We start from the raw sequence: 19,605 nt of genomic DNA, 5'->3' as shown, positions 1-19,605 counted from the left end.
AAAAACTGGCAAAGAAAATGGTCCCTGAGAATGTTTGGTTTATCCTCTCAAATCCCTTCGTGACAGATTGTTCTTATGCTACAGCATTACCAGTTTGTATTGCTGGAGGAAAGTTTAATTGGTTCAGCTTCAGGAGCAATTAAATGGCAGAAAGTAATAATATCGTTAACATAGACTGTCAGCAAGTCCATGTGTTGTGTCTTTGTTTCCATGTTGATATTTTCAAGAACATGTACAAATGCAATGCTTTAATTCCGCTTCCAGTGCAGTCTCTCTGGTTTTGATTGTCACCTACACCAGGAGCAGAGGTCTGCCTATGGAGCTTGTTCTGACTGCACTGCTCACACTAATGCAAAGCTAATAATGATGGGGAAAGCACCACCAGTGTGTTGCTGTTCCATTTAAGAAGTCATTTTAAGGCTTTTTTGACTAATGGTCAGATCTGCTGCTCACATAAGTGAGCTCTGTGTTCCTGCGCTGCAAGCTCACTGGTCCTTTCCTCCCTCTTTCCACCTCTTCTACCCTATTTTTGCTTTTTCTTACATAATTTTTCTGTATGCAAGAACTGTCTTCTGGAAGACTTTTTGGAGACTTCCAAGAATTACAGTGGAACACTCTTCTTGATGCTCCAAGGAAAATAATGAAAACTGGTTGTGTTGCAAACATTTTCTCCTGTTAAATTCCAGATGTTTGAAGACTGACTGAAGATCTTTTATTTTCCTTAAAAGCAGGTCCCACAAAATGGCTTTGGGAGAGATACAGGAGAAACTTCCTCTGCAAGAGGAAAAACCAAACAGAAAGCCCAAAATACTAAGCTTGTTTGTGCAGGAAATTCAGATGATCTCTATTTCACTCAGGTCAGCTCTCAGGAGTGTACAGGAAAACTGATAATTTACTAAAGGATTTCCTTTTGGATTTCCAGTGACCTGTTTGGTTACCACAGCAGTACTTTTTTGACCTGATGAACACTGGACATGACATTTTAGGGAGCAGGTGTTGGGATTTTTTGTGTATATTTTGTTTTGAATCCTGAAGAAATGTGGTGAGAGCTGATGTGTTGATTGAACTGAATTTGTAGAAACACTGCTAGAAATATGTGTTTATGAAATGTTTATGAAAGTATACAAAGAGTAGTGCATCAAAACAACCATACTGAAAGTTTTGCAGGAAAAAGAAACTTTATATTCTTTCCAATGTTGTTTAATATCTCTTGAGATAAAGTTACTTGCTCTGAGCACAACTCTCTGGAGCCTGGAAGCCTTCTTTCCTTCATGAAAGAAGTGGTATTTCATTTTGAAGGTTACTGCATTTATACCATATGAGTTTTGAGCACAAAAGTTACTGCATTATCTACTGACATAATTTATTGTTTACTTGTAAAAGAGAGATGAAAAGCAGATCTCACAAGCAGTCCGAAAACGGATTTTATTTCAATTAGAAATCTTTCTGATGTTTTGTAGCAAACTTGTTTTAGATTAATTTGGATGAACCTTGATAGATTAATGAGTTAATTAGCGCCTTCCCTTTTTGCTTTTTGGTACAGGAATCAGGAGCTTAAAGACCTGGGAGAGCTTGCTCCTCACTGGGACAACATGCGCAAAAGTGTAATTGCTCACTGTGATCAGTTGCTGAGCATGTACCAGGACACTCTGGCAGAGCTTGGGAAGCATACAGGTGGGAATCTGTGATTTTATCTGGAACCTTTCAGAGCTTACTAGATTGTTAGCTATAAAATACTGGCATATTCAGTGGGAATAAAATACATAAAAATCTTAGAATCAAAGGATGGTTTGGATTGGAAGGGACCTTAAAGATTATCAAGTTCTAGCCCACCTGGACCAGGTTACTCAAACTCCCATCCAGCCTGGCCTTGAATACTTCCAGCAATGGGGCATCCCCAGCTCCTCTGGGCAGCCTGTTCCAGTGTCTCACCTCCCTCCACATTAAAGAATTTCTTCCTTATGTCTAATCCAGATCTCCTCATTTAAGTTTGAATCCCCTTGTCCTGTCATCACATGATCTTGTAGAAAGTCCCACTCCAGCTTTTATTGTAAGCTCCCTCCAGGTACTGAGGCAGTAAGGTTGCAATTGCATCAGCCTGAAATCTCTTTCCCAAGCTGAACTGTTCCAATCAGCATCTCTGTGGCCTCCTCTGGACTCACTCCAGCAGGTCTGTGTCCCTCCTGCGCTGGGAGCCCAGAGCTGGATGCAGAGATCTTGGTCACAGAAAAGGAGAAATCCGATTTGAGTGTATTAAAAAAAACCAGTCTCTAACTGAAAGTCACCTTTTTGAAAGCAGTCGGTCAGCTGCTTAAATATTTGGTGGGGGAAAAAGCTCTTGTGTTGCACTAAATGTTGTATAATTATTTCCATTTTGTTGGCAGAAGTGACGTTTCTTGTATTTATGATTGTTTGTCATCATCAGAATATCCCAGTTCCAATTTTGGCATCTACTGTCTAGCCCAGTATGGCACTTCCTGATTCTGTTTTAAATAGTATCTATATGTATTTTCAATCTTTGCCTAATTAATCTTGAAAGCGCTCCATAAAGTGTCGTAAACAAGCCAATAAATATAGATAATGACAGATCCAATGTAATAATTATAACATTCAGGAAGATATTGAGGGGACATTTTGAGATTTTAAAAAACAGACAATATAATCTCTTAAACATAAACCCTGCAAGACCTGTGTTGTGCAAAGTGGCTTTCTAAAGGGTTTATAATGTTAAAGGACCCATCTTAATTGGGTCTTGAGAGAAATAATGTGGTCCTGGGAAACTGAGGTCATCCGGGAGGAGCAAATCAGCACATGTAAAAGAGAAAGGGACATTAATCAGAAAACAAAGCAGTCTAATACAAGATTGTATACAAGATCAGAAAAGCAAGCCAGACATAGATTTGATTTAATACTGTAGTTGAACAAATAGTTACGTTGGGAGCACGTTGAAATTCAAGTACTTATGAAGTAGAAATTGCTAAGATTAGGGATGTGAGTACAATTTTAATTCAGACTTTTCAGGTCAACATATTTCAAGGCATGCCAAAAACCATTTTGCTGTTCAGTGTAGCCAGTGCAGGTGTCTTTCTTCATCCTAAAACATCGCCTGAGTTTGTGTTGAATTGTTCAGAAGGGCAGATGGCACCTGCAAATAAAATTTCTCCAAAATATGCTCATGCTTCCCCAGCACAATAATCTCACGTTGGGCTTTTTGAGTGATACCCACTTGAACTCAACCAAACTATTTGGGAATTTAGTGGAGAAGGCTGTTAGGAGACCACCTAATTTCTTTTTGAAGTTGAGAGATTGCTGTGGAAGTATGAGGAAGCCACATTAGTGTTAGACAGCAATTTTGGTTTACCAGCATATTTATTGAAAATGGATGTTTAAGAAAGTTAAAACTATTTCAGATTTGAGTTGTTTTGGCAAACACTTTTATCCTCAGTTATGGGAGAATTTGAGAGAATGTAAAGCATTTTATTGTAAGGAAATATACCAGGAAGATATAAGTGTTAGGAAACAAAAAGCCCAGTAATTTCAGGTAACTCTAAAGCACAGATTTGGTGATATTGGGAGGGAGTGGAACTTTGAAAATTATTTGTTTGTTTCAATCTGCATCATGGGATTTCCTGTCTAATCTAAAATTTTGACTCCTGGCTGTGCTCTTCATCTGTATTAAATTATAATTTAAAGTTCCTAACTTAGGGAGCAGCCTGAGCATGCTTGGCTGGTCTGGAGCATCGTTGGTGCCCTCTGGCAGAGTGGTTTATATTGGGAGGCTCAGTGCTCAGTCCTGTGGCAGTTTCAACAGATAAACACTAGCAAGTCTTGATTGGGCAAGCAAAAAACAATTTAAAATATTTTCTTTATCTTTTTATGTGTTTGCTTCAAAAAAAGGCTGAACCTTGGCAAAACTTATTTAAAAATTCCATCTGAGTGAGAGGAATTTTAGTTCTAGTAATTAATAGTTGGCGAAATGATAGAATGTTGGAAAAGTGGCCTAGGTGAACGTTGGGCTGCCTGAGTTAGAAGACTAGGCCACCTCTCTTTCCTAATCTACACCCTTTTATTTTATACAGATTCTGTATTAAATGTGTTCAGGTAAATTATATTTTAATGCTGTCGGACTTTAATTATTTTTCTTTACGCTACCAAAAAACTACTCAAATTCTAATGTTTTGGAAATATACAGCCATATTAATTTGTTTTGTTTTGTTTTTCCAAGGCATCATGCCTCCTCTGAACAAATATATAGCTTTTCTTAAGATAGTTTGTGTTTCTTTATTTGACCTTTCTAGGAAGAACGCATAGCCTATTCAATACAATACTTTTCTTCAAAGAAAATAATCTTACTTGGAAAAATGCAGTGCCATCATAGCTCTGTAACCTCGCAGTTTTAGCACAGAATATACACAATGCACATTAACTGCTGCGTTGTCTCCAGCAGACTACAGACTGATTTCAGACAGCAGGGAAGAGTATCTGTCTCCCAGAATAAAACAGTTAGATTGCTCTGTGAATTAAATGCTGCTTTGCTGCTTCCAGTATGGATACATGCTGAGACTCAGTGAACATTTCATCTCCTAATATATAATTATCCATTGAAGGTAAATTAAAGACAACTCCTCACATACAAGTATTGTCTCCCTTTAAAAGGAATACAAAAACATCTGGGTAGTTAAGACAATGATTCTTTAAACTTTTGTTTTTCAGGTTCTTCCTTTAAATCAAGCTGTAGCAAAGGAGAAAAAACACTAGAATTCATCCCAATAAATCTTCATCTGCAAAGAATGCATGTGCATAGTCCTCGATTGAAAGGTAAAGAAATTCCCCAAGTATGACTAAGTGTGCTTTGAAACACAGTTTCACTGAAATCTAGAAATCACATCCAAAGTCAAAGCTCTGCAAGGAATTTCCCTGCCTCGTCTTCTGATGCCACAAGTTGTGGACAATTACTGCACATCTTGGAAAACTAGGGGCTGGTTAACTAAATTTCTTCCAAGTTCTTTTCTAAAAACAGATTCCAAGAATGTGCTCATGTTGTTCCTATGACACTTCAAGCAAATAAGTAAATGGAGAATATGTGCTATTTTGGCTCAGTGTTGAGTGAAAATACTGCAAACTTCCAACATCCCCTGGAAAGGGGGATAACTTTCTCTAACATGGTCTGTGGTTCTTTTTAACACAGAATTCTGTTGTTGCCACTTGCATATGATTTTAGCAGCTTCCTTTACAGATCAAAGATCATATTGATACATATATATGACCAAATGGCACAGTGAATAATTTGTTGATCAATTGAGATCTGATAAATTTGCTGTAACTACAAACACAGAAATTACATTCTGATACGGTTTTTGCCTTATTAATACACTCTGCATCTAAGATTGTAAAACAGGAAATAAAAACAGTGGTAAATTTCCTGTTTTGTACTGTGTGAGTATACATCCACTTCTAAATTGGGACACAGGGGCTTCCAATTATCTGTTAGATACTTGTTGGTTCAATATTTTGTTATTTGTTTTACTAAAAAACTGTGCCTCCAAATATTTCTACAAGATGGGGATTTATAGTGACATAATGTGATAACACAGATTTTAATTTAATGTTTTCAAGTTAATTAATTAACTGAAAAGGATTTTTAGGTTTGTAATGGGGGCCAGAAGCTTAACGTTGTCTTTTCAACAAAACCTCTTTGTGAACAGGACACTGTTCTATTTGCTAAATAAAAAGAGAATTTGAGTGAAATCTGTGACTTACTTAAGCACCCACAACTTTTACAGTACTGGAGTTTTGTTTTGCTTTTTAATGAATTTTCTCCCTTCTTCTCCAAAACCATTTTGCTTTGCACACATCATTAATTGATAATCAAAAAGAGTACAGGAAGAGATAAATGTTAGAATTGTTCTAGTTGTCTTCCAAATTTGGATCTTCAAATTATAAAACTCTGCCTCTGTTAGTTAACTGATGTTCTTCCCTGTGTCTTGTATTAGATATATGCAGGCTAAGCAGTTTGCAGCAATTGCTAATTGATCTGGAATAGGCAGCACTTCGATATGAAGTTGGTCTTTCTCAGCTCATGCTTTGCTTGGCATATATCAAAGGACACCTGGAATATAACCAGGAGAATGATACTGGAAGGGGAAGAATAAAAATTCATGGAGGTGGCATTTAAACAAGCTAATGATCCATGGAGGTGTCATTAGCCCTTACACTATCAGATATCTTAATTTTGGGAATGCAAGATAGGTTTTTATCCCATCTATTGTATATACACATTGGTATGTGGGTTTTTTTGTGTTTGACATGTATAATAATAGGTTTGCTTTTCCTGAACTTTTGTTTGGGTTGTCATTGAGTACTGAAATGGAAGAGAAAGTGTGCTTAAGCTTTCAGTAGGAGTAGCTTTGAGGAAAAATACTGTTTTCCTATGGGTCAATGGTATCCTTATCCATTTGATAAACCCCACATTGTGCTCTGTTCATCATACTAGAGAACTTAAATCTGTATATTGACATAGCTTTGCTTTTGTTTCTGTTTGCAATATGTGCTTGTTTTAAATAGATTTGGTGAACTGAAGTGGTTTTTGTTTTGCATCTGGCCAGTTTAAGACACTGACTGCCTCCTCCTCCTCCTTATTGTCAAGTATCAGTGGAGTCCTAATAGCTGAAGAATATGTATTAGTGATAATCTGTATAAAGACCTAAAAGAATGGGCTATTTAAGAACCTTGAGGCTCACCTTAGGCAAATGAAATTATGTCACTTCTCCTTTTAAGTGGATATTGAAGAGTCACCAACTCATTAGAGCTCAAATCAATTTGAGCAAATGTGTTCTGAGATTCAGCTCAGGAAGTAAGGCATAGTTCATTAACTGTGAATCATTTGTACAGTGCTCATGCTTCTGGGCATATTTATCATCACAATGCAAGTTCTATTTTAGGAGAGGTCTAGATTTTAATTTACATGGGAAACTTCTTTGAGGAATAAAACAGTTCTCAAAAAACATCCTGTAACGTTTCCTTTAGAAATGCATTTTAAAGATGAGGCATTCGGAACTGCACTTTTGTACCTCCAGTAAGTTCAGGTACAAAACAGGTACTTACTGTAAATGTAAATTTTTAAACTTAGAAAAAAATAGTTATGTGGTGTGGGATGTAATTAAATCTTCATCTCCACCCTGAGAATCAATCACGAGCTCTTTGAAAAATGATGTTTCACCTCCAGTTCTGTAAGCATATATCCACAAAAAGAATTCATCCCCTATGTCATAAGGCACCAGGTATATACAGAAAGAGACAACAGATTGTTTTCTCAGCAAGCATTTCATTAGTATGATTTATTTCCTATTCTGGTAGCTTCTCAACTGACTTTGTGTTTATAAACATATATAAGAAGTGTATATCCTAGAGCAGGGCTCACCAATTCAGCATTAAACACCATTATATCTGAAAGTACAGTAGCATTACATCCGAACAAATTGAAGCTAGAAAAGGAATAGGGATTTTTACTAGCCTAATTGACTTCTCTGGGAATGCAGTGAGTTTGTTGTCATTTGAAATCTTTTAATCAAGATTAGATGCCTAAACAAAGAGATGCCTTCACTCAACCAAGAGACAAGCTTGATGCAGGAATTATTAGCTGTGATTCAGTAGTCTCTATTATTCAGTCAGACTATTCCATCAAAATGGTCTCTTTTGACTCTAAAATGCTTGAACATGACTACAAGTTAAATAATGAAAGGGGCAATAGAGTGGAATACGCAATGGGCCAATTTACTTGTCAGCTTTGTAAACTGCAGAGCTGGAATATTCTTCTACTCAGTGGCACATAATTTACATATAGCCATAAATCAAATGAACTTTTTAAAGTGTGCAGTGGCTGTATAGAAAGATTGATTAGCTCTTGGGCCTTCTTGGGACATGGATTATCAATTATTCCCTGGAAATTATATAGACTTGTCCTTACTTTTTGTGGAATAGATGTCATAGTGTTTCCATGATTTAGGGATAGAAGCATTCAGATGTCTGTGTTCCTCTGTTCCCATTCCAGATGCTCTGTATGATGTTATCACTGTGGGAGCCCCAGAAGCACATTTCCAAGGATTTAAGAATGGTGGTCTCCGGAAACTGCTGAGTAAATTTGAGGCTGAAAGACGAAAGTAAGTATTCTTTCCAACAGCTGGGAAAATACCATTAAGGTTGCATTAAAATGCTATAAGCTCACTGAATAACAAAACAGTTTATCCTGCTGAATGAATGGAAGATTAAAATCTGGTAGGATTGAACACTGCATTCATAAAATATTCCCCTTTTTTCCCCTGCTTTGATGAAAATTGAAACACGCTCTAGTTCTTGTGTTAAGACCAATTTTGAGTAAACACAGGAAATTACCTCAAGCTGTGCTGCAGGGTGTTCAGGTTGGGAGGATTTCTTCATGTAAAGGGTTTTTGTGCATTGGGACTTGTGGTGGAGTCATCATCCCTGGAAGTGCTCAAGAAAAGGCAGGACTCGGCACTCGGTGCTGCGGTTTAGTTGATATGGGGGTTGTTCTGTCAAAGGTTGGACTCGATGATCTTGGAGGTCCTCTGCAACCTTAATGGTTCAAAATTATGATTTTTTTTCCTTGTATTTTAGGAAGCTGGAGGTATATCAGTACTTGAAAACCTGCTGTTCAGAATGAGCGATCTCTTTGGCAATTCTTGTGCTAAGAGGAATGTATCTGTAGACAATTTTTAAATACAGAAATTGTAACTTAAGGTAGCAGCTTTATTTCTGACAGGCCTGGGTGTATGCTAAGGTAGAAGTATTTTTAGTACGCTGTGAAAAAACAAACTACTCTTATTCTTCAGAAAGCCAAAATAAGACTAATCAAAAATAAAGGTTTCAGTTTATTGTGGAGCTCAAATGCTTTGTTCACTGTTGAACATGCGCCAAAGTGTTAGTCACATCTTTTCCTAAGAATTGGATGTATTTGTGTTTGTTGCTGTGGCTGTTCAGATTTTTTCAGTAGTTGTGACTGCTCAGTGCTCCAGCTGATGGTGCCAACTGCAGTGTTACAGCATTCCAAAGGGAAAGCAGGGAGGGAGTGCTCTGATCTAAATTACCATGACAGTCCACAGCAAATTAATTCCATTATAGTCAATGCTCAAAAAAGTTTCATGGATAAAATATCATAGAGAATAAAAGGGAAATTATTCAATTCTTCTGTTGACTTCTAGGTTGAATAGGAGCTGGCATTAATATTAACATCAAACAAAACCCAGCAGATCTAGTTGCTTTGAAAGCTGTATTATTGAGGGGGTCTTGCTTGCCCTACACAGTATAAAAACCCTGTTAAATCTTCAAAAAGCTTTCATTTCCCTGACCACCTCTGATGCTGAAACCTGCCAATGAAACACGTACATCATGTTGATCACATAAGACGCATCGAGAAACTCGGTGTTAATATTCTGCTGTCAGCAAACTGGTATGGGCAGCCTCATCCCCATCATATGAGGGCCTAGAAAGTACATGTTTTCTGTTGAAGAAAATGCCTGAAGACACTTCTTAAAGTATTTTCTCCTTTACTATCTGATTAATGCAGTTGCAATAGTGATTTGTGGGTTTTTATCATAAAAATTTATAACTGAAGCTGCTAGATATAAATAATATAATAGACATAATCCTTTAAAGTTATATGATATAAAGTAGCATTACAGTTCTCACAGTGCTCACCTTTCAGAAAATGAACCATTTCTTACTACATTCTCAATCTTATAATGGACAAATTTATTTCACTCTGGCGACAACAGTGCTACTTTGCATGCACCTGTTTATTTTGCTGGATAAAGGTGTTTTGAGGACACCTTGTGTCCCCCGGGGCACCTTCTGCAATTTGAATTTCCTGTTTTATGATGGGGCTAGATTTTCTGAAGATTTTGTTGAAGGAAGAAGTGACACCTTGCGATATCAGTCAGAATACAGAACGAACAGGAAAAATGCAGATTCAGCAGCCGTTTTCTCTAGGCTAACTGAGCTGAAGACCTAATGCAGGACGTGGGAAGAGACTAGTTCTCAGCCAATCCTAGCAGCTGTCTAGATGTGACAGAATTGCCTTGCGTGTTTTTGACCTTCAGTCTGATTATTAGAGCAGTTTATCAAAATATTCAACAGTGTCAGCATATTGCAATATATTTCTTGCGCAGTCTTAGACTTGTGGAATTTGCAGACAAAGAGAAACAGTTATCTGGTAGCATTTGCAGTTGCAAAACAAAAACAAGACTGAGACATATGTTTTGTGAAAGTTTATCAAGCAGAAGAATGTGGAAAATGTGTATGTGAAGATAGTTCTGGCATCTTTTCTATTACACAGAATATCAATCTTTGTGCAGACACAAAGGGAAAGTCCTGTATAATAATATTTACAAAAATGCAGTGGCTTTGCAATTCTTCTCTCATTTATTACCATCAGGAATGTCATATCCAATTTTTATAAAAGGCACATTATAAAAAAAAAATAGGACCTGAAATGAGAGCAAGAAAGGCTTTTCTTTTAAGTGAAAAGTTTCTGGTATGTGATCTGAAGAATGTCCATAAAGCAAGTTTAGGACTGAAATGACCGCTGACAGTCATGTGGTTATGGTTAATGATGGCGCCAATATATGGAAATGGTCAAGTGTGGTTTTATATGCTTAGTGAAAGCTTTCAAACTTTTCCCAGAAAGCATTATAATACAGTTTTCAAAAGGTACCTGAGTCATAATTTACACATGAGAGGTATGTTTTCATTATGCTGCTGCTATTCTGCACTGGACCTACCCATGCGGCCTTTACCCTAATGCAGAAGTTTCATGCAGTTTGTGCCTTAGGACACCTGTGAAAAGTTTCTCTTCTGCCTAACAGTGCTTACATACCAGAGCTGCATGCAGCAGTAAGCTTTAAAAGTAGCTGCAGAGGAGGGAATGTCGCTTACTTGTGAGTGGGAATATCTGTTTGTGAAGGCTAAGGCCACAGAAAACCTCAGCTAGTCATACATGCAGCAGTGTGAACACAACAGTTAGAAACTTCAAACGTGTTGTTTCTGAAAAATAATTACACATTCTTCTAGGGGGATTGAGAAAGTTGCTCTCAAATTATGAGAGGAACTAAATATTTGAAGTTGTGTCGTGCTTTCTAGGGTTCTGAAAATGTTTAAATTGTCCAAATAATTACCAGTCTGGTAGTGCACTTCATTCTGAAGAGTCATTCTCTCTTCACTAATTCCTTTACTTAAAAGCTATGATTTACTTAATTGCAATGAGAACTGCCCACACCTTTGGTGTCACTGCCCTCTTTCTTACAAGTGGTGTCTGTAGCTTTTCTGCTGCAATATTCAGTGAAGCCTAGAGCTGTGGGAGATCAGTGAAAACTATCTAGGATTTAAAGACTGAGGGAAATCCCAGAAAGGAGTGAACTTGATAACAGCATTAGCCAGATTCAGCCTGCAAAAAGGACTTTTTGATAAAGGGAGGGAAAAGCCTGATGGGGAATTAGAGAAGTGTCAAGACTTTTAAGACTATGTCTTCACTGCAATTAACATAGACTGTTGCTCTTTGTCCCTGCCCTATCCACTGAGCCTGCTGCTTGAGGGTTCCAGTGGATGTAGTGCCAGATCTGACTCTGGAAGTCATCTCACTAACAGGCTCTCCACCTCAAAGGCAGAACTGTGGCAGTTTCTTGATTACTCAGAGGGACAGAGGTTTGCTTGTTTTTCCTAATTCATTAGGAGGGACAGTTTATATTATTCACTTTGCTGAAATACTCAGAATTATGACTTCTACTAGACATGGGTCTAGTAGACATGAGTAGCTCATGTAAGTTGGAGATGCGTCGTAATTTAGATGTGGCTGGTAGTAATGGCAGCTATATGCCATTAATCCTGATTGCTTCTACAAAGAATTGTATCTAGGAATGAAGACATTGGTGAAAGACAGAAAAATAGAATGGATATTGGGGAATAGAAAATTAGAATTGGGTATTGAGAGTATACCTCAGCAAAATATGTAAGCAAGAGCCTTCATTTTAAAACTGCTTGAAGCTATCCTTATTTGCCAGAATCATAGAAAATGCTGAATTGGAAGGCACTGATCAAGATTTAGTTTCTAATTTGTAGAAAACTAAAGAGAAGGAACTAGAATTCACTCAATAAAAGGCACAAAGGGGAACTGGGGGTAGGGAAGAGATCTGGACAAAGACTGAAATGAAAGCGAATGCATAAAGTTCAGAGGATTGAACAAGTGTCAGTATTTGGTCTTGGTATGCCAAATTAAGAAAGAAAGAAAGTGGTGAAATGGCTGAAGGGACTGAAATACTTCAGACAAAAAGGAGAGAAGGGAGATACAAACAGTACCAGCTGGGAGTAGCATGTACATTCCTCTGGCATTGGTGATGTGCCAGGAGGGGCTTGGGTTCTTTTTTTCCTGTTTTAATCTGAAGCTGCAGAAGATTTTGGTTAGTTTCTCTGAAAGACTAAACCAGGGCTTTATAAAAGGAAGGGTTACGTACCAGAGGTTCAGGTGAGGAGCTGTGGGCTGCAGGCAAGAGCCAGTGGGTGTGTGCATGCTGTCTGAAGTGGTGTTTGAGAACAGTGGTGTAAGAGGATATTGCATAATTTGTAGGGAGGAAAAGAAGAAAGAGGGATAGGAGAAGTCCTGCAAAATAATTGCAGTAGTTTGAACAGTGGACAGTAGGAAGTTTGCAGTGTGCATTTGTGTGGTTTTGAAGTAATTCACTTCCGCACCCATTGCTGGGTCTCTTCTTGCAAATCAGATGCCTGTTCTTTATTGGAGATAACTCTGTTTATCGTCTCTTCCTGGACATCATTGAGGCCAATCAAAACACAGTGTGGGCCACTGATCAATTCAACCTTAATGGCCCACTTGGAAAGACTCGGTGAGGCAGTCAATTCTCTTTTGGGGAGCTCAGTTGGAAGAATAAGGAGCCTTATGCTCTTTGATATTATTACCTGACTTTGTCAAATATTTTCTGTCTCTAGAATTACAGTGTTTAAAAGAAACACATAAAAACATGGGGGTTTATGTTCAGATCACCCACTCAAAGGAATTTTGCACTGTATTACTTGGAGCATGTGGTGGTGGGCTGTTTCATGCCGTTTATGCTTTTACTGTTCAAGGAAAGGTTTGTTTTTACCCTTAAATGCAGGATCAGTGGTGTCTGTGAAGTTCAGGCATCTGGCGTTTTTTTTTTTTGCAAAAGTAGTGGTAAGATTTTTAGCACCATAAGCATTGCTGTTAATGGCAGAAATGAATTTGACATGATGTGACTCTCTGTTATCACAGCACTGGATACCAGTGTATTTACTATTCACCTGAAAACACAGCCAAGGCAAAAGAAGTTCTCAGCAACATCAGTCATCTGCAGCCTCTCATATCAAGCCATGCAGACCTGCTGCTCAGTTCTGCAAGCCAGCGTTCTCCAGACAGCTTGAAGAACTCTTTAAAGATGCTTTCAGAAAAAGTAAGATTCAAATCCTCACTGCAATGGAAAATGGAGTAACCAAGTCTCTCTAACTGCTGGGGAGGAAGGGGGGGGGGTTTCTGCATCATTTGACTTTCACAGCATCAGGAAATGTTAAATAAACTCAGCTAAAATAAGCATCAAAATGTTGTTATTAGAAAAATAATGTTATTTAGCATTTCTGTAGGCCTTCCGTATAGAAAATTAATGAAATCTATAAAGATTGCTTTATTAAAAAGTGTAATTAATTTAATTTCATGTAGCTTCTTCATCCTCTAGTGGCTACATAGTGGAGTTTATGAAAATATCAACAATTATAAATAATTTTGTAGTATGAGAAGTCTTTTTTTTTCATTCTCTTTCTATGATATTTCAAGCTGCTGGTTATGGGAGGTAGTTCAAGCCAGGTTGGTGTATAAAGTTTAGAATAACAGCATGATCAGAAATGGTGATGCAGCCTGGAAGGAGAAGCTGGGAAATTTGCTCTAGGAGATCTCAAAGTTTATTTCTCTTTTTCCTATTATATCTGTCTGTAGCTGTAACCTCTTCCTCATTTTAGTTCCTTTAGTTCTAAATTAGAGAAGATAATGTTCGCCGCTGGTCTCACAGACTGATAATGGAGATTAGCTGAAGCCTGTAGTGCTTCCCAGCATATGTTACCCTATAAAAATATGAGCCCTTATATGAATAACAATATGAACCCTGTGACCCGAGAGCTTGTGAAGAGTTTCCCATTTCTCCACGGGCCATCCCTTCAGCAGTATGATCCCAGTATGGCTCAATAACACGATCAGTAACCATTTCCATGCATCTTCAGCTATTGGGAAGTGACAGCCCTGTTGGTCTGTTGAGCACCATTACCCCAGCAGCTCCTCGTGCCATAGGAGGGTTTCAAATATTGATATTGAGCTTGGCCACTTGCTGGGAAGGCATTCCAGAAGAGCACTAGGGAGAGGAACATCGCTCTCAGCGGCAGATGTGTGAATCCACACTCGCTCTGAGAATGTGGAGTCGCTCTGAGCGTCAGGGGTGATGGAAGAAGGCAGAATTCAGCCTGGAAATGAAACAGAGGAATTTAAGGAGGGGGACTGTAGTGATTATGGTGTACCTCTGGATGCAGGAGGGCATTTTTAGCTGTGCATAGAAGAGTGAAGCTGCTCTGTTAGAGGTTAGTTCAAAGAAATCTGTATGCACAGGCAAAGCCAATCAGGCAAAGAAGGGTTTGTTCTGAAGATCCAAGGGGTGGTTGCTGAGCAATGTGCATTTTCTCTGCCATTGGCCTCTGGACAGGAGGAGGGGATGATTTCAGAGGCAGGAGCCATGGTACTAAAGTACTGCTTGAACCATGGCTCGCTAGAGACTCTGGCTATAAAAAGGGGACAAAAAAGACAATTCATTCAGTTTGCTAAAGCCTTAGGTATTTTACATTTATAGCTGGTGGCTTAGTTGAGTGTGTTCATATCAGCTTTTCAGGACCAGGATTAAATTGCTGTTAGTGCATGAGCTCAGGTTCCCAGAAGAAGGAGTCTCACCCCATGTACTCCTTGGATGTCTGTCTAGCCTCCACCTTTTGCTTGGAAGAGACAAATCCAGTTGTCTGAACAACTGCAGCAGGAGTGGTTCAATACCTGCTTCCCTGTCTATTACCAAATGCACTCCTAGGAAAAGGTGGACAATAGAGAAATAGGGTGGATTGCTGAGGAAGCAAGTGTGCTGGGACAGCTGCTTGTAAAGAGGGGAGGAGAGATGGGGAAGAGAGACCAAGAAACAGCTTCAGGAAAGAGAAATACAATTTCAAAGCCCTAAACTCAGTGAACCCACACAATACTGAAATTAGATCCCTCATGGTTAATTCAAAGCCTTATATTGCTGTCTTGAAATATTCTGTCTGTATAGTCTGGTACAGTACTGGAGAACCAAGACTACCAGAGTGTTCCTGCTTGCATTTAACACAGAGTAGCACATGCTCTGCTGAGTATAATGACATGATATCTGCTTGTGCTCCTGAGGCATATGTAGTGCTTTGCTATTCCATCTTTCCTGCACTTTTTGTATGTAAAAATAAATGCTCTGATGTTTTAACTGGATAGATATTTAGAAAGTAAACATCTGTTTGAAGCCATAAAAATTATTTGCCTGGTGATTAAATTCTGCAAGTTTATTAAAAAACATATCACTTGGTATATATAAGAATTCTTTCTATAATTATTAGGTAGCAGTGAGTAAATCTGAATTATCAATAATGTGAATTACATTAAAGTGTTCATGTTGGAAATGGAAGGACTGGCTGCATGGATTGAAAGTGGAAAATTAAATCAAATAATTCCACTGCTGCTTCTTAAAAGGAGCTTATTTTCTCCTGTTAAGCATCTCCATATATAATTTACAGTTTCCTGTAGTGTTTTCCTGAGACTAACCTTTTATCATCCCTTTTTGTTAGTTGATTAAGGAAGCCTTTAGCTATCGACAAGTGTATCAGCATTTGCAGCTTGCAGCAGGCTTGATAAATTAATTTTCCAGCTATGCCTATCTTTGTTTGCAGAAATACTCTTTAGTAGAGTATCTGAAAGAATTTGCAGAGTTTTTATTTCTTTGTATAGACTGGTTTTGTGATTTCAGTGCAGTTTCATAAATAGTGATGTTCTGCAAATTTAGCTGTACTGAGCTGTTAGAAAGTGAAGTTAAAACATAGACTGCTGTAAAACCAATGGGATCTCTGAATGGAATTTAATTACAGAATTATTTGAGTTGCTGCATGAAAAATGGAGTCACACTTCTGTACTGATTTTCTTTTAAAAACTAAATTTCCCTATAAAATATTTCTATTCAATTATATTACTTAAACTTTGCAGTCCTAGTGGGCATTATTTACATCAAGCTATCCAATTCTCCTAATTTTTTGAAATGTAAAGTTTTTTTGAGCGTTATTCTGAACCAGAAACGTGAAATTTTCTCAAACAGACATTGTGGGGAAGGTAGATATTAAACCTCAGCAAAACCATGATATTGCTGTTTTTAAGGGTAGACAAGTAATGGAGTTTCAACTCTCTTGCTATGGAACTGTAGAAGTGTTGAAGAGGAGCTTTGCTGTTACCACACAACCCCTCAAATCTCATTGTGCCATGGTAAGGCAAAGAATGGTGGGGTGTGATAGCACTATTCCCCAGAGACTAAGTCATTCTCCAGGCATGCACCATCTGGGTTGGAAATGTAGAAAACTGCAATTGTCCTGCAGAGCAATTCAGGACAACGAGGAGACAGTCCTGAGAAAACTGTTAAAAAATGGCCTTTCCCTCAGGCACCAAGTTGGTAATGAGGAGAAGGAATGGGTCTGGTAATATCGCCAGGGAGATGAGTAGCGTTGCCAAGTCTAAAGAATCCCAAGTCAGGTCTGATTTTGGTTTTAAAAAATCAATAATTTTTCTTAGATGTGCCTGCAGTTCTTATTTTTAGAACTGTAGAGATTTATTTGGAGTAAAATTTTCAGCCCGTCCATGTGAAACAATTCAGAAAGCATTTTTTTGGTAAACATAATGAAAATGGGAAAGGCAGAAACTTCTCATTTAAGTACCTCACCTAGCAGCTGGAGCCTTAAGAAAACCATTAATTTTTTAGAGCCTTTCTGTCTTAAATATCTGTAAACTTTTGAGAGGGTCTTGAGACAGGAAGGCAAGAAAAAGAAGTTGAGTAGGAGTGGGTGCAAAAGAGGAACAGGTAGCATGAAGAAAGGGATAGGATAAGAAATGCAGAAACTGGGAGAAAAGACTTCCAGGAATCTTCTCAGGAGTTCCAGGGAGGTGCTGGCACTTGGCACTTGTTTGTTTTGGGGTTTTTTTGGCTACTTTTCCCTCCAGTTTTTGCATAAGCAGCACATAAGGGCTGAAGAGAGCTTGGCTGGGCAGCCCTCATTTTTGGCATTTCCTGCTGGTTGAGGCTGGATCCTCTGACTCTTATCTACATACCTTCCCACATCCCTGTTTAATTAAGATTGTCTGCACAAAGGCATACTTTCCTTGTTGAGGTGGAAGGGAGATGAATAATGCAGGGAGGTTGAAGGATTTAAAAAATACGGTAAAATGCCAGCTGTAACAGTCAACATAGAAAAATGATGCAGAGATTGAATAGCATCTTCAGAAGACCCGAGAAGACAACTTCAGAGTTTCCTTTCTTTAAAATATACAAAAAAATCAAGCTTGAAATCAGGTGTCACCTACCATGATATCTGGGTTGACACCTACCAGTAGTAAAATTTATCTGTGGAAATACTGCTTTTGCAGATACTGCTATTTCAGCATTGTAGAGTGGTGGGTTTTATTTAGAGAGATTATTGAACTGGTTAATTGTGTTTTATCTTACACTTATTCAGAAATCATTGTGCTGTGGTTGGTTACTCTTGGAAGTGGTTCTTGTTGAGGCTTGCCTCTGAGGTGAAATTTGGAATTCAAATAAAATGTGAAAAGATTGTGATCTCTGACAGATAATGTGCTCCTGTGTTAATGCTTAGAACACTGGGATTGTAGAATGTGATCTCTAAAACTCTTGAAATTTTCCTCATTATTTGTTGGCCTACTTTGTTTTCTGCCTCCCAGGCAGGCCTGAAACAAATAGCCGCTCTGCCTAAGGATAATTCAGTGTTACACAGCTTTGCTGCCATACCACATTCTTTGCTCTAACCTTTCCATTGGTTTGGTTTTTTCCCTAGACGGAGTTATTTGTGCACACGTTCAAGGACCAGCTGGTGAGAAGTGCCCTTCTAGCGCTGTACACGGCCCGGCCTGGCTGTGTGCTCAAGAAACCAGCTGTGCCCAGGAGCAGTGCAGAGGATGGGGCTGATGCACAGCACCAGGACCATCCTGCTCACATCAAAAGGCAGGACTCCATACCCCATCATTCTGAGTATGATGAGGAGGAGTGGGTAAGTGGACAGAAACCCTTGGCCAGTGAAACCCTACAAATTAGCATAAGCCACCTCAAGCCCTCAGTGTCCTTGTCACATGCCGTTGCAGGGGGCAAAGGGGTGCAAAACTGTAAAATTGTGCTTCTCAGATGCATCGCAGATATGCAGATTTTGAAGCTAAATTGCAAGGCTTTGCCTAAGTACAGTGTGCTGCTCTGAGACTGCCTAGTTGTGCATAGAACAGTGAAGGTGTTGAGTGTATTCTTGCCCAGACACAAGAATAGTCTTTGTTCTTACTTGGGTTGGTTTTGCTAGTTGGGCAGATTTAAGGACTGGAACAGTATATGCTGTTCACAGGGAAATGGTTTTTTTCTTCCCCACCCCCTGCAACACCCCTCTCCAGCCCTCAGGGTGTAATCATTTTAAATACACTGAATTAACCCTCAGCCCATTGCCCCTAGACTCTGTTCTTAGAAACTGTCTGAGGTTCTGTAAAAGAATTAAATACAGTGTTTGGATTTTAACATTCTTAGCATATCTTTCAAAGATATGTATTATTTATATGGCTGAAATGTTATAAATCAATTATTTTGGTGGATGTCTTCTTTAATAGGTCTGTTACTTTATTTCATACGTACTCAAGCTATTTTTATTCAGTCCAGGCTCATGCTTTGAGTTCATCACTGTATTCTCATAGACGTAAAGGATGTCAGCATATTCATCTCTATTGTAAATAATTAATAACTTGTGTGAGCTATGGTATTCCACCTAACCTGTAATTTTTTCCACACCAAAAATAAAGGAAGAAGAATATATTTCTTCTAGAAGAAAGGCAATTATTTCCAGCCCCACGCATTAAGTATTCGTGAAATTTAAACAATAAATAACTCATTATTTCATTTGTCCTCCAGTTTTAGAGCCTTTAATTCACTTTTTCTTGTTTTCTCAACAACCTGAGGGGCTGGAATGGTGCTCTTTGCTTGAACTAAAGCCAAAATGTTTGTTTTTAGCTGTTGAAACATTTAGAGATATAAATAACACAATAGTTTTTGTAAAAGAGATAAATTTTGCACTGGAAAAAGTGGCATTTGTGAAAGCTGCATTTTAATTCAGTACTGCAGTTCAGCATCTCTGAAGAGAAGATAGCTTTGCTGTAATTCATAACTAAAAGCCGCCAGGTGCTTGGTCCTCACCTATTAAACTGCATAAGTGGGT

The 19,605-nt window shown here is 38.4% G+C and overlaps 1 protein-coding gene across 1 annotated transcript in view; it reads left to right on the top strand.

The window, feature by feature from the left end:
• Positions 1-19,605, top strand: part of LOC128949280 (inositol polyphosphate 4-phosphatase type II-like) — a gene marked incomplete at its 5' end in the record, with an annotated part of 125,004 nt that overhangs the window by 56,815 nt on the left and 48,584 nt on the right. The window contains 5 exons of the mRNA XM_054294139.1: positions 1,544-1,674; positions 4,714-4,818; positions 8,051-8,159; positions 13,316-13,493; positions 18,196-18,408. Of these exons, the coding sequence (XP_054150114.1) occupies positions 1,544-1,674; positions 4,714-4,818; positions 8,051-8,159; positions 13,316-13,493; positions 18,196-18,408 (736 nt within the window). The remainder of the gene's footprint in view (positions 1-1,543; positions 1,675-4,713; positions 4,819-8,050; positions 8,160-13,315; positions 13,494-18,195; positions 18,409-19,605) is intronic.

The sequence above is a fragment of the Melozone crissalis genome, unplaced genomic scaffold (assembly GCF_028551555.1).
Source record: "Melozone crissalis strain CALT ecotype California unplaced genomic scaffold, PUWL_Pcris_2 ptg000214l_1, whole genome shotgun sequence".
In the NCBI taxonomy this organism is placed as follows: Eukaryota; Metazoa; Chordata; class Aves; order Passeriformes; family Passerellidae; genus Melozone; species Melozone crissalis.
This window is presented reverse-complemented; position numbering and strand designations above follow the sequence as displayed.